Source organism: Nicotiana tomentosiformis, chromosome 6, assembly GCF_000390325.3.
Source record: "Nicotiana tomentosiformis chromosome 6, ASM39032v3, whole genome shotgun sequence".
Taxonomy (NCBI): domain Eukaryota; kingdom Viridiplantae; phylum Streptophyta; class Magnoliopsida; order Solanales; family Solanaceae; genus Nicotiana; species Nicotiana tomentosiformis.
Window position 1 is genome coordinate 99,190,500 of NC_090817.1, and position 13,661 is coordinate 99,204,160.

General features: G+C 34.9%; 1 protein-coding gene across 1 annotated transcript; it reads right to left on the minus strand.

Annotated features, from left to right (window-relative positions):
• Window positions 1-8,117: 8,117 nt before the first annotated feature.
• On the minus strand, window positions 8,118-13,628 carry LOC104096678 (malate dehydrogenase-like). Its single transcript, XM_009603086.4, has 7 exons — window positions 13,331-13,628; window positions 10,558-10,716; window positions 10,248-10,423; window positions 9,769-10,046; window positions 9,527-9,662; window positions 9,324-9,435; window positions 8,118-8,464 (listed from the first exon to the last, which is right to left on the minus strand). The coding sequence occupies exons 1-7, from the start codon at window positions 13,371-13,373 to the stop codon at window positions 8,370-8,372; spliced, it is 999 nt and encodes a 332-aa protein (XP_009601381.1). The 5' UTR covers window positions 13,374-13,628; the 3' UTR covers window positions 8,118-8,369.
• Between the last annotated feature and the right edge of the window lie 33 nt (window positions 13,629-13,661).

A 13,661-nucleotide genomic window follows, 5' to 3' on the forward strand; every position in this document is an offset into this window, starting at 1 on the left:
TAGTGTGCCATGTGGGTTGCGAGACGACTTGATTATCTGCACATATGTTGAGGTCCCATGTAGCTTGTGGTATTATATGAGCAGGATGGCTCTCGAGATGCAAGTCATTTATCGGACCTTAGTTGTGCTTAGGTCTTGAAGCGTAGGCGCTATCCGTCTCCTCAGGGTTGTATTTTTTCACTTGGCGTGCCTGTGGTCGATATTTAATATCTCGTAGGTATAAGCATTTTGGCTTGATGGATATTCCCTTATTTATTGTTATGTGTGGATCGGGTGGCACGCCGCCACATGTATGTTGTTTGGATCGGGTTACACGCCGCAATGGTATCATGTTTGGATCGGGTTGCACGCTGCAACGGCACCATGTGTGGATCGAGTTGCACGCCGCAACAGTAAGATGTTGAGTACGGTTACATATACTTATTTCTGTGTATTTTTTTCCCATTCTCTGAGAAGGGTTCATAGAGTCTGTTCGACCATTTTATTCGTTGCGCGTGCTGGGAAGTTCCTTTCCAGAGTTCATTTTTTCCTTATATATCATATTCAAGTTGTAGCTTGTTGGCGCATCGATGGCATCGTATGAAATCTTGGGCAACGTTTGAGGTGGCTTATTGCCTGGGCAGCTTGTATTGGGTGAGACGAGATTATTGGGCCTGAAATCAGTGCAATCAGATCTATAAAGCATATTAAAGAGCAAATATCATTATTCAGTTCAGAATGAGGTAATGGTTCCTGTCAGGAGGAGAGACTCCATGATTCATTGATTCGGCAGGTGGTTATGAGTTTCTACTCATCTCTTCTATCGTGGTAGTATTATGAGGATTGAAACCGGGCTTATATGTGTTATGAGGTATGCTTCGGGCGCTGGGTTAGTGAAATTACAGTTGTTGTGCTTGGAGGTGGTTGCCTTGGGCAAATGAGTTATGAGGTGCATTGTGTGATGTCAACATGGGTGCATGATCATGTGTGGATTCAGCATGTGGAGATTGATATGGTGTTCATATGTTAGAATCGGGTCTTGTAAAGAAACTCGAAAATTGGAATTTGGTTTTAAGGCTTATTGACTAAATAAAGTAAGGACCTTCAGTCTGGCTCAATATAATATGCTCAACTGGATTGTGGTGGCACGGGTAGGTGCACAAGGTGTTGAACAGTGAGTTTGGACAACTCCGGAGTAATTCTTAGCACGTTCGAGGACGAACGTATGTTTAAGTGGGGGAGAATGTAATGACCCGACCGGTCGTTTTGAGATCTAGCGCGTCGTCCGGTGGTTTGAGGCCTTGAGTAGCTTCACTTTATGTTTTATGACTTGTGCGTGTGGTCGGAATTGAATCTCGGGAAGTTCAGAATTGATTTGGAAAAAAAAATTCTAAATTCGGAAGCTTTAAGTTGGAAAAACTGACTAAGGGTGACTTTGGAGCAAACGGCCTTGGAATCGGGATTTGAAGGTTCCAATAGGTTTGTATGATGATTTCGTACTTGGGCGTGTGTTCGAGTTGAGTATCGGATGGTCCGAGAGCATTTCGGCACATATTATGGGAAGTTGGCATTTTGGAAGTTCTAGAATTTCATAAGTTTGGTTTGAAGTGGATTTTGATGTTATCGATGTCCGTTTGGAGTTCCGAGCCTTGGAATAGGTTCGTATAGTGATTTGTGACTTCCACGCAAAGTTTGGCATCATTCCGGAATGTTTTGATATAGTTCGGATGCGTTCGTCGAAGATTAAAAGTTTGAAAGTTTAAAGAAGGATTTCGATTGTTTAATTCATAGTTTCGATGCTGTTTGGCTTAATTTGAGGCCTCGACTAAGTTTGTAATGTGTTTTGGGACGCGTTGGTATATTTGGTCAAGGTCCCGGGGGCCTCGGGTTTGATTCGGATTGAAATCGGAGTGAGAATTGGGCCTTATGCAAATTTCTAGTAGTAGCACATCTGGTGTAACCGCACCTGCGAGGTTTTGGCCGCAGGTGCGGAGCCGCAGAAGCGGCCAAGAGGGTCGTAGAAGTGGTTCTAGGCGAATTGGGCAGTGGCCGCGGGTGCGAGACCTTTTTCCGCATCTGCGATGGCGCAGATGCGGCTTCCTGGAGCGCAGAAGCAGAGTGGAGCGCAGGAGCGAGGGGAGTTTCGCACCTGCGACGTCACAAGAGCGGGACCTTGTCCGCAGGTGCGAAGGGGTGGCCTCCAGCATTTTGCGCAGAAGCGAATTTGGTGTCACAGAAGCGGCCATTGGCTTTGCAGATGCGAAGGTCGCCTGGGCAGAATGTATAAGTTAGCCAAATCGGGTTTTGGCTCATTTCACCTCTTTTCTCTCATTCGAGCCGGCCTTGGGGGCGATTTTGGAGTGCCATTTTTGTCATCCTTCATGAGGTAAGTGATTCCTATTGTTGTAAGTTAAATACATGATCTACATGTGGGTTTAAACATGAAAAATTGTACTAATTATGGGATTTTTGAAGAAATCTAGAAATTTGGTAATGTTGGATTTTTACTTCGGATTTGGAAATGGAATTAGGAGTAAATTATATATTTGAGTTTGTGGTGTTATGGGTAATGACTATCTTCAAATATTTTCAAAATCCGGACACGTGGACCCGAGGGTTGACTTTATCGACTTTTCGAGCGGAGTGGAGAATTGTTATAAATTAATTAATTATGGGTAATAGAGTATATATTAAAGGATTTGCATATTATTTGACTAGTTTTGGATCGTCGGGCATTAGTTTGAGGTGCTAGAGAGGCTTTGGAGCCGGTTATGAAACTTTGGAGCGAGTTAAGTCTCTTGTCTAACCTTGTGAGGGAGAAATTACCCCGTAGTTGTTATATTCTTATGTGCTACATGTTGTGGGAGCTACGTACGTATGAGGTGACGAGTGTCCGTGCGTGTGCTAGAATTCCTGATTATGTTTGGGTAGACTTAGGTTTATGCCATGCTATAACTATACTATTTGAGTTGTCCATTGCCTATTAAATTCCTTTATTTTACGTTACGTCTTGAGACTAGACTTGCGTACAGTGATAGGCTTGCTATGGTAGAGATTTGATGGGCTTCATGATTAGCCGCAGAATAATTGTACTCCTCTTACGAATTTCTCCCGCGCTATGCGTTTTCATCGAAAAGTTTCCCTTAAATTTATAACTCATACGTTTACTCGTGAGTTCAAGGACCCGTTAAAGCTTCTTATTCTAATGGGATCATGCCATTCGCCTCAGCAGGATTTTGTACCACACTCTCATGGGAGCGGGTCGTTCGCCTCGGTAGTATAATAGATACATCTATGGTTCATGTTGTTCGACCCTCGGCAGTGCACACAATATGATCGGATCGGGTCGTACGCCTCGATTTCTATAAAATACTCGTACGGAATCGTGCGTAATATTTGAAAAGAAACCAGTGTATCTACGAGTTTTCCTAGTTTGGATTGTGGCGACCTATCTGGTGAGGTCCATTATATATATACATATATATGCTCCGGTTGAGGAGGTAACTGCTAATTGAGAGCTTGAGTTTATTGTTGACAGGAGGATTGTACCACGTATTTATACTTGTTTATTTAGTTTACATACTCTGCCTCACATCTGTTTACTTTTTACTGTACATGATTTATTGGACTACTAGTAAGTGTCGATGTCGACCCCTCGTCACTACTTCTCCGGAGTTAGGCTAGATACTTACTGGGTACGCGTTGATTTACGTACTCATGCTGTACTTGCTGCACTTATTGTGTAGGTACATATATGTCTGGTGGTCTTTTGGGCGCAAAGGCGCGTCCATTGCGGGGACTTTACCGTGAGCTGCATTTCATGTTACGATCCGCAGAGTTATTTATATTTTTCTGTCTAATTTGTATTCCAGACAGATGTTGTATTCTATTATATTTCCCAGTTGATACTCATGCACTTGTGACACCGGGTCTTGGGGGCTTCTTCTAGATGTTTAGTATGGTAGTACACGTAATTATTATCATCTTACCCTGTAAATTTTATTTCATACTATTTAATTAATGAAAATTATGATTTCAAAATACTAAAAATGAGTAATTAAGTTGATCAATCACCGTTGGCTTGCCTGACGGCGGTGTTAGGCGCCATCACGACCTTTAGTGGATTTTGGGTCGTGACATATTTCATTGGATTATATATATTGTATCTTATATACAAATACAATGTTGGTTTACAAAAATAACCATATAATATTATGCATAATAACTCATAATAAAAGGACACAACCGGAATTTTAGATATTAACCTTATAATCCTATTAGTTTTAGGACATAATACTACACGTTAGGAATCTTATATGATTACCTTTATGAATCCTATTAGTATAATTACTTTTGGGCATAGACATATAATACTACATGTTAGCATGTATACCTAATACATTTAGGAACACGTTATGTTTCTTTCAATATAATTACCTTTCGGGTAGAGACATATTTTTAGTCATGTAATCCTATTACTTTTAGGATATATTTCTTAAAAATTTCTATTACTAATTTAATTTGAGAATGTATTATATTGTCCAAGTTCATTTAGAAAAAGGAGAACATATATTATTGTAAAAATACAAATATAATATTAATAGACCAAAATAACCCAAAAATATTAAACGGAAGAACTCACAGGGAAAGGACATCACTGTAATAACCTATTTTTGGACTACACTACCTTCTATGCTAATTTTTAATATTTAAGATCTTAAAATAAATAAAATTTTGTCTATTTTCTTATTAAAAATATGTAGGAAGATTTAATAAAATTAATTTCATAAGAATCATCCGTATTGGGAATACATTACCACTCCATAATGTCGAATACGAAGAAAAATAATAGTAATATTAAATGAATTACATAAAGAGTTGTAATTGAGAAAAAAAAAATACCCCCACGATAATATATTTTTATATTATATTTGAACTAATTTTTAACTCAAATAATATTTTTTATTAATTTTTTGTGTAATATTAAAAAATACCCAATTATTAAACAACAACTAAAAAAATATTTAAGAATATAAATGTGTGAGAAAGAGAAAAAAATGGTTGGTAAGTCAATACCACTAATGATTCTACAAACGTAAAGATTTAAAAGTGAAATGTCATATCAATCTTTTACTCTTTGAAAATAAAATTTGTGGTGGATAAAATTATAATTAAAATTAAATATTCAAAACAAGAGATGAACTAATATTAAAATCTGAATCAACACAGAATAAATTATTTTTTATGTTAAAATCAAATAATTAAATATTTTAAATAATTATTTAGTAAGAAAATCCAATTCAATTATTTTTAAAATTCATCATAAGAGTAAAATTCTTATTCAAGTTTAAAAAAAATCTTAGAATACATAAATTTATTCCATAAAAAGAGCGTTAGAATACAAAGTAAAAAGGTTAGTATATTAATAAGAATCAAAATGCTATATAAGTGTCTGAGGAAGCACAATCAAAGCTAAATCATAAACAAGAACATGCCTTCAAGACTATATTATAAAGATTCGACTCTGGTCTAACGGAAATTATTCTTTGTAGATGCCTCCGGCGGAATCAAAATAATATTTTTATGTCATGCATTACTTGCAAATATCATATCAAGAGGCATGACATTGTTAGCAATAATCGCAAATAGTATACCAACAACGATTTTATTGTGAGGCGACCCAATTTAGATTTGATATACTCCATCAAACAACTTAATTAACCATCACAAATATATCAAAGCAGAGCAATAGTGCTAAATTTATAAGAAAAGCAAAATTGATAATAAGGGATGAAGCACTTATGGCTAAGTGTCAAACGATCGAAACAATTGTCCGGAGTTCTACAGATATATTGGATATTAATGAACTGTTTGGTGGAAAATTAATGGTTTGGGAGATGATTTCTGTCAAGTACTACCAGTAGTTTCAAAATCGACAAAAGCATAGACTGTAAAAGCTAGCTTGCCAAAGTTATACTTTTGGCTTCAAATGAAAAAGATTCAACTGACAGAAATATAAAGTAAGAACAGATCCAGTATTCAGTGTCTTCTTGCTTCGTATCGGAAACGAAGAAGAGCATCCAATGAAAGATAATTTGGTTCTTCCTGAACACTTGGTTATCAACCCCAATGGTAATAGTAATGTATTTAATAAGAGAAATATTTCTATCATTAGATTAAAATACAATTTGTACAAATCCCATGATAGAATTAAAAATATATCTTAGCTAGCAGAAATGAATATGTTATCAACTAAATAAAAGGTGGATTGCAAAATTTTATAGTAAAAAATAAAATATTTTTCAGTTTTTGACTCAGCGAAAAATGATAACAATAATTACTACCAAGAAGAATACTTAAATACTTTAATACCAAATGGCATTCTACCATACATGTTTGTTGTCAAGTTTATTATTTGTTACGTATGTTAGTGTCACTGTATATATAATAGACTAAGTTAAAATTGATCTGCCATTGTATATAGGTTGATTTTGAAGAAAATATGTCCGTCATGCTACTGAAAAACTTAGATACGCCGAATAGATTATGTAATAGCACACTGACGATATATAGAAGTTTTGACAATAACGTTATACATGCAAAAATTATGATACTGGTCAATGTGCTTCTAAATATATTCTTATCCCTGAAGTCAACTTTCGTCTTCCGAAACTAAGGAATATCCTTTTAAATTTGTGTGAAAATAATTTGTAGTATGTTTACGTTTCGCAAATATAATAAATAAAGTACAAGGACAAACATCCTAAATATTGGATATATTTACTGCAATATATTTTCTTGCACGAACAATTGTATGTTGCACTTTCAAAAGGGATATCAAGATCGACAACAAAAGTTCCGGTTAAGACAGAGCAACCAAAGCATTAGGAGGAAACACACACACACAAATATTGTCCACAAAGAAGTGTTTGTTAAGATACCATCACATTAAATACTTTTAAACCATAATGCATAATTATCTAACTAACATGACAAAATTGATCATTTGTGTAAGCTTTGATGATGTTCTTATTTCAAATTCATGTATTATGCTAATGTAATAATATTTTTCTACATTTAGATGAATGTTGTATTATTATACATAAAACTTCTCTCATTAATTAAATTTTATTGTTCCTTTATATAAATAAATGTTTAACCTATCACGTGTCATTATTAACGTGCAACACACGTTCATAGATACTAGTATATATAAAATATATATTTGTTGGCTATTATTTTGAGAGCGCCTATATAATGTCATTTTCCCTTATATATGTTGGTATTAGTTGATATCCATGCCAAACATGAAATCTCAAACCAAAATTCTTAGATAATTATCATTAGATGAACTGCTCTTACCACATATTTGGCCAATTAGGCCTATTATTGGACCTGGAATGGTACTATATGTCTTGTCCAATATTGAATAGACAACTCTGGTTGGTCCACTCAAATCCTTCGGTCAAGCGAGCAAGTTATGAGCTTGACACAAGTGATAGTAGTATATAAAAAGGTTATGGCTTTTAACTGCACCTCGTTTTTAGGGTAGGGGTTGTTGCACCTCGTTTATAGGGCTTCAAGATATAAGATGTAATTTCTGTAATCAAAGAATATAAGTTTTCAGTTTTCTCAAGTGACTAAAATGATACGTTGGCTCAAATATTTCATATTCTGAAAAACTGATTTTCCTAATAACCAGCTCTAGTGCTATGTTTATGATGGAGAATGGGTGTCTCACACTAGTCAGATGCGTTGATGCTGATATCCTACAAATGCACTCAATTGTATGAGTGGTTAGTTCCACTTGTAGAGCTGCCTTATGCTAAAAGAGCGAGCAATCTTGCATGACAGTCAATATTAATCAGGTCTCGAGAGACCTTAATCTTTACTCTCATAAGATTTTCCAAAACCTAATCTTAATTTTCTTTGTTAAGCAGCAATAGTCTTGGGCACAAGAGAAGTTATATGCAACAAAATAAAACGGCAATACAAAGGTGCACAACAAGTCAACAACATACCCAGTATGATCCCACAAGAGCGGTTTGAGAAGGTTAGGTGTACGCAGACCTTTATTGAGAGCTGAGATTATTGAGGGTGTTTATGAACAGAACTCATTAATGACCAAGGTCCAAAAATATGTCCAATAAGAAGAGAAGTCATTAATGACCAAGAGGTCCAAAAATATGTCCGACAAAATGGTATTGCTCTTGGGGGAGAACAGTTTAATTTCGAGTATCAGCATATAATAAAGTGCATTAGAAGCAACTGAAGTATCTCCATCATTACTTCCCTCAAGGATCAACAATGGCATTATTCAAAACCACTAGGCACTATAAGCCACTTCTACCACCACTAGGCATATGACCTACTTTCGGAATGTAAAAAGTTTAGGAAAGACAAGAGTATGCCAAAGCTTTTTCCTCAGTGAGTTCCTCAGCCGTCAAGTCCAACTTCTTTCTTGAGAACTCATCAATTGAGAGACCTGGATGAAAAGCACAGAAGATACTTAGACCTCTTGGACATCCAACAGATGCATGCATATCAGTACCACTGCAAGATTGTAACCTTATTACACGGAACAACTAAAAGATTCCTTAGACCCCCATGAGGAGAAACAACCTTAAATGGAACTATAGCATATCACAGACATAAGTAAAGAAATGGACAATCAAGTGAAAAGGAACAATTAAGCTCTTCATTCAAAAGAACAAGTGAAGTCAATTATCAGATTAAATTGATTCTTAGATCATCTATAAGACTTAGTAGTGTAGAACCTTTAATAGGGGATAATGAGAAATTTCAGAAAAAACATTAAGTGCATCTCCAAACGGCTCTCTGTTTTGTCAGCATAAGGTGGCTTTATCTTATCATAGTTAAAGGAAACCCACCCCATACTCAGGGTATGACTGATCATCAGATACCAAAATATTTTCCCAAATGATGCCTCTCCAAAGTGCACTTGTAAGTGCTACATATGGTAACTTACAATCAATTTGAATCACATAAATAAGCCCGCTTTTCCCGCTACTGCAGCAGGATTCATCCCAATTTTGAAACCTAGTGCCCCAATAACACAAGTTACCAATTTACTTTTGACGAATTGCAGTGGTAGGGATACTCATTTTGAAAACCTTATTATGGCGTACCCAATTCTGAATCCTAGTTCCCCAATAACACAAGTTAACAATTTACTTTTGACAGTTGCTGTGGTAGGGATACTCATTTTGAAAACCTTATTATGGCGTAAACAACCTTGCATGTGCTCAGATGTAAAATGTGAATAAAAATAATTAGCGAGAAACCAATGGCAGTGTCTGAATGAAACTAGATCTGTTACTAACCTTGAACAATTGACCATTCTCCATTTTTGCAAGTAACTGGGAATGAATAGATAAGCCCAGCTGGTACATTGTATGATCCATCAGAGTATACACCCATAGAAACCCATGATCCCTGCAATGTTCAGAGTGAGATACACATTACTTCAATTTGCAATCAATTGAATTTCATTCATCTACCATAAGTGACTGGTTAGAAGATCTACCTCTGGAGTTCCAAGGACCCAATCACGTATGTGATCACAAGCAGAACTAGCAGCAGAGAGGGCACTAGAAAGCTTCCTAGCCTTGATAATGGCAGCACCCCTCTGCTGCACAGTAGTTATGAACTCCGCATTCAACCTAAAAAAGAACAGATAACTTCTAAGTTTTTACAGAAAAAAAAAAGAAAAAAAACAAGCCAAGTGCATTTGCTTGATGATAGAAACCAGTCAGAGATTTAGAATACCAAGCATCATCAGCAACAAGTTCACGAACGGACTTTTCTCCAGCTGGTGTTCTAACAGTTGCATGGTTGACATCGGGATATTGTGTTGATGAGTGGTTGCCCCAAATGATGACATTTTTAACGTCACTTACTTGAACACTCAATCTCTCTGAGATTTGACCAAGGGCCCTGTTGTGGTCCAGCCTTGTGAGACAGGTAATATTCTTCTCAGGAATAGATGGAGCAAACTCTTTCAAGATCAATGCATTTGTATTGGCAGGGTTAGCAACAACCAACACCTAAAATAAACAAAAGGCAACATCTTAGAATTCATTAAATAAAATGATTGCATATCATGGGCATCAAAATGCTGAACATGGTCCATGCATGTTCAGGATGCAAAATAAAAACACTAAAAGTAAACTAAAAGTTGAACAAAAATACATATGACACGTTGAGTAGGGTGCAATCTGTATTCATTCCCTAAACAGTCACCTCACCTTGCAGTTAGAAGCTGCATGCTTCTCGAGAGCAGAAGCCTGGGACTTGTAAATAGAAACGTTCTTTGACATCACATCTTTTCTTTCCATTCCCTCTTTTCGTGGGAAACCACCAACCATGATGGCAACGTTGACACCACTGCATGCTTCAACAGCATCAGTTGTTGCAACAACACCTGACAGAGACACAGCAAACTCATCATTTAAACCCATGCTTGTTTTCAACAACTTACAAATGGCTGGTCAGAAAATGAAACACTTCATAGTGACATTATTGAAGCATTGAAACTAAATGAGCAAAGGTACCAACCCTTAAGAAGAGGAAATGCGGCATCCACTAATTCCATCTTCACTCCACTCAATGCCTCTGCAGCAGGTGGAATATCCAGCATGTGGAGAATCACAGGCTGGTCGGGACCCAACATCACTCCCCTGGCAATCATGGGAACAAGGGCATAACCAATTTGTCCTGGAAAACAATGACAACGTCAATTTAGTAATATTTAAACCATTGCAAAATTCCAATAAATGACATGGTGCAGCTAAAAAACATCTAAGTTCGAGGTAAGAACAGCCGTACATCGATCAAAAGACATCATCAGAAATTGCCTCGCTAACACATTGGAAACTTGTATGAACCCAGACAAAACTATAGCACATATTTTATAGTGGGTGAAAATCATTTACATCCCCCAAGTTTACTCTAAAAATCAAACTCATCCTCCAACTTTGAACAATTGTCATTTTCATCCTTTCATCCTACGCAATGTCTAGTTTACCCTTCACAATTTCAACTCCCCATATATGTAATACCTTTTTTATATTATTTAGATATATTTTAATATAGGTATTTATTCATAAGTTAAAAATATTTTTATCTTATTATATAATTTAATCTAAGTTCACTAATATTATAAATAAAATAATCATATTATGAATTTATTACAAAATGTATTGCTACTTTATTATTATTATTTTAATTATTTTAATATTATGTATATTAAAATGCATATAATGTATGTAGGGGTGTGTGTGTGTGTGAGAGAGAGAGAGATTTTAAGTTCCACTATTTTTGTTATTCTCTATGTGTAAATAAATTTTTGAGTTTTGATTGTTATTACTAGATTTTTTTCTAAATTATAATTTAAACTCATGTAAAGTGTAAATCGATAATTTTTGCAAATTTATTATATAATTTACCTCTATTTTTCGCCCATTATTTTTTTATTACCTGCATTGTATAATTTATAAAAAAAATTACTCTTTTTGATTCTCAATTTTGTAAATAGATTGAGTTTTGATTGCTATTAAGAAAATTATTGATATGAGTAAATTATTTATTGTAATTTTTTATTTTTCTCATTTATTTCACTATTGAACATCATTAACTTATATGCTTCACTATTACTTCTCACCTTTTTTTGGTTTCGATTTTTTTTTAATTTTTCTATAGGTAAGTCGATAGCATAAATTAAAATGAAAATTTATCATTATGTTAAAGAATATAAGTAAGAGATAAAAATTATAGAGGGTAAATTTTAAGAAGTCACCTTTGATATGAGGAGTAGAATAATAATTGTTCAAAGTTGGAGGATGAGTTTGATTTTAAAAGCAAACTTGGGGGATGTAAATGTTTTCACCCATTTTATAGTAGACCATATTTCAAAAGTGCTCTATAAGGCACACGAAAATGCAGTAGATCACTCAATGATGGTTCATTAAGGCACTATAAAAAATATTTGCTTTGATACATATCAGACTATAAAGATCTATATAACAGCCAACAAAAGCAAAGGAACAAAATTACCTATTAGCAATTAGGACGTAAAACAAAGCACAGTGAGCCATCATCTTACACTAAAACTGAATACGAAAAGGGGGTAGTGATTAACCGTGCCGGCTCTAACGTGATGAGGGGTGTGCCTTAGGCCCCCAAATTTGGGGGCCCCATTTTTTAAAAAGAATAGGTTTATAGGTATTTAAAAAATAATATTTTAGTACTTTTTAATACAAAATTAGAGTTTTTAATATAAAAGAAAATAGAGCTCTTTAGATATGTAAATAAAGTAATAATTTGACATATTTAAAAATGGATAGATGAATAGTTTTCGCAACGTTTCACTTTTACTCCTTCATTAGATAATGTATACAAAAATTCATTCTCCCTTTCTTAATATGTCCAAATCAATCTTTTTTTTCTCCAATTTCTTTATATTTCAGAAACCCTTATTTACTTTCTGTCTTTCTCTTTAATATTCTTACTCACCTTCTTTCTCCAATATTTCATTACTCACTTTCTTTTTACAAGATTTCATTAGCTCCACTGTTCAACAATACTTTTAATCTTCCAATAATTCTATACTTCTATTGCTCTATAAAATATTATCTAATATCAACAATATTTCAAGAAAAATTAAATGAGCTGGCTATATTATCAATTGAATAAAGATAATTAGAGAAAATCGATTATAAAAAAGATTATTAACAACTTTGTATTTCAAAAAGTTAGAAGAATATATTTCAAATAAAATATATGTTATAACTATCTTTTAAAAATTTAGGCCCCATATTAAACTTTGGCCTTAGGCCCCGCATATCCTTGAGCCGCCCCTGAGTGATTTGTATATAACTTTGTACGATTGTTCTCTTCAACAACGAATCACCAAATCGAGAGTGAGCAAGCAAGTATGAACCAACTATACTTCTATTGAATTGCATCAATCTCCTCGTATAGAAGTTTAAGTTGTTAAAAAAGAACACTCTTATATAATCAATTATGTCTTTAAGACGCCCTGTCATTCTTTTTATTAACCTACTTTTTTATTTAACATACTCCAGACTTTATTTCATTTTTATTAAGAAGCCAGATGCATGATCGACTAACATTAAGTAGATTATAAACTGCAGTAAACAAATTCAGGCTAAAATCCAAAACAGAAGTAGATCAATGATCCAATTATGACAAGTAAAATATCAATTTAACTAGTAGTGAAAATAAAGCAAATGTAAAAATGGAGTAGCAGATCTAAATAATAAATAAATAAATAAAAGCTTTTTGAAGTATACACAACATACAAGAGTACCTGCAGCACCGGTAACAAGAACACGAACTGGATCTTTCGCCATTGTAGGAAATTTGAATTTTTCGAGAGATTGAAGAGAGACGAACGAGTAAACGATATCGAGAGTTGACAGTGGACTGAAATGGCAGATGAACGAGCAGTCAAACGTACGGCGTCGTTTCAGGTATATTTAAAAGGATAGTCTTGAATTGTGAGATTTTGTGAGGGGTGGCAGCTAAAGTACGCCGTGCGTAGAGCCTGCCTTCTTTTTTTCTTTAATTGAGCAAAACGGTGACGTACGGCCGCATCTAATGAACTTAAGATATTCTTGCACGTGAATGATCCACGTTTA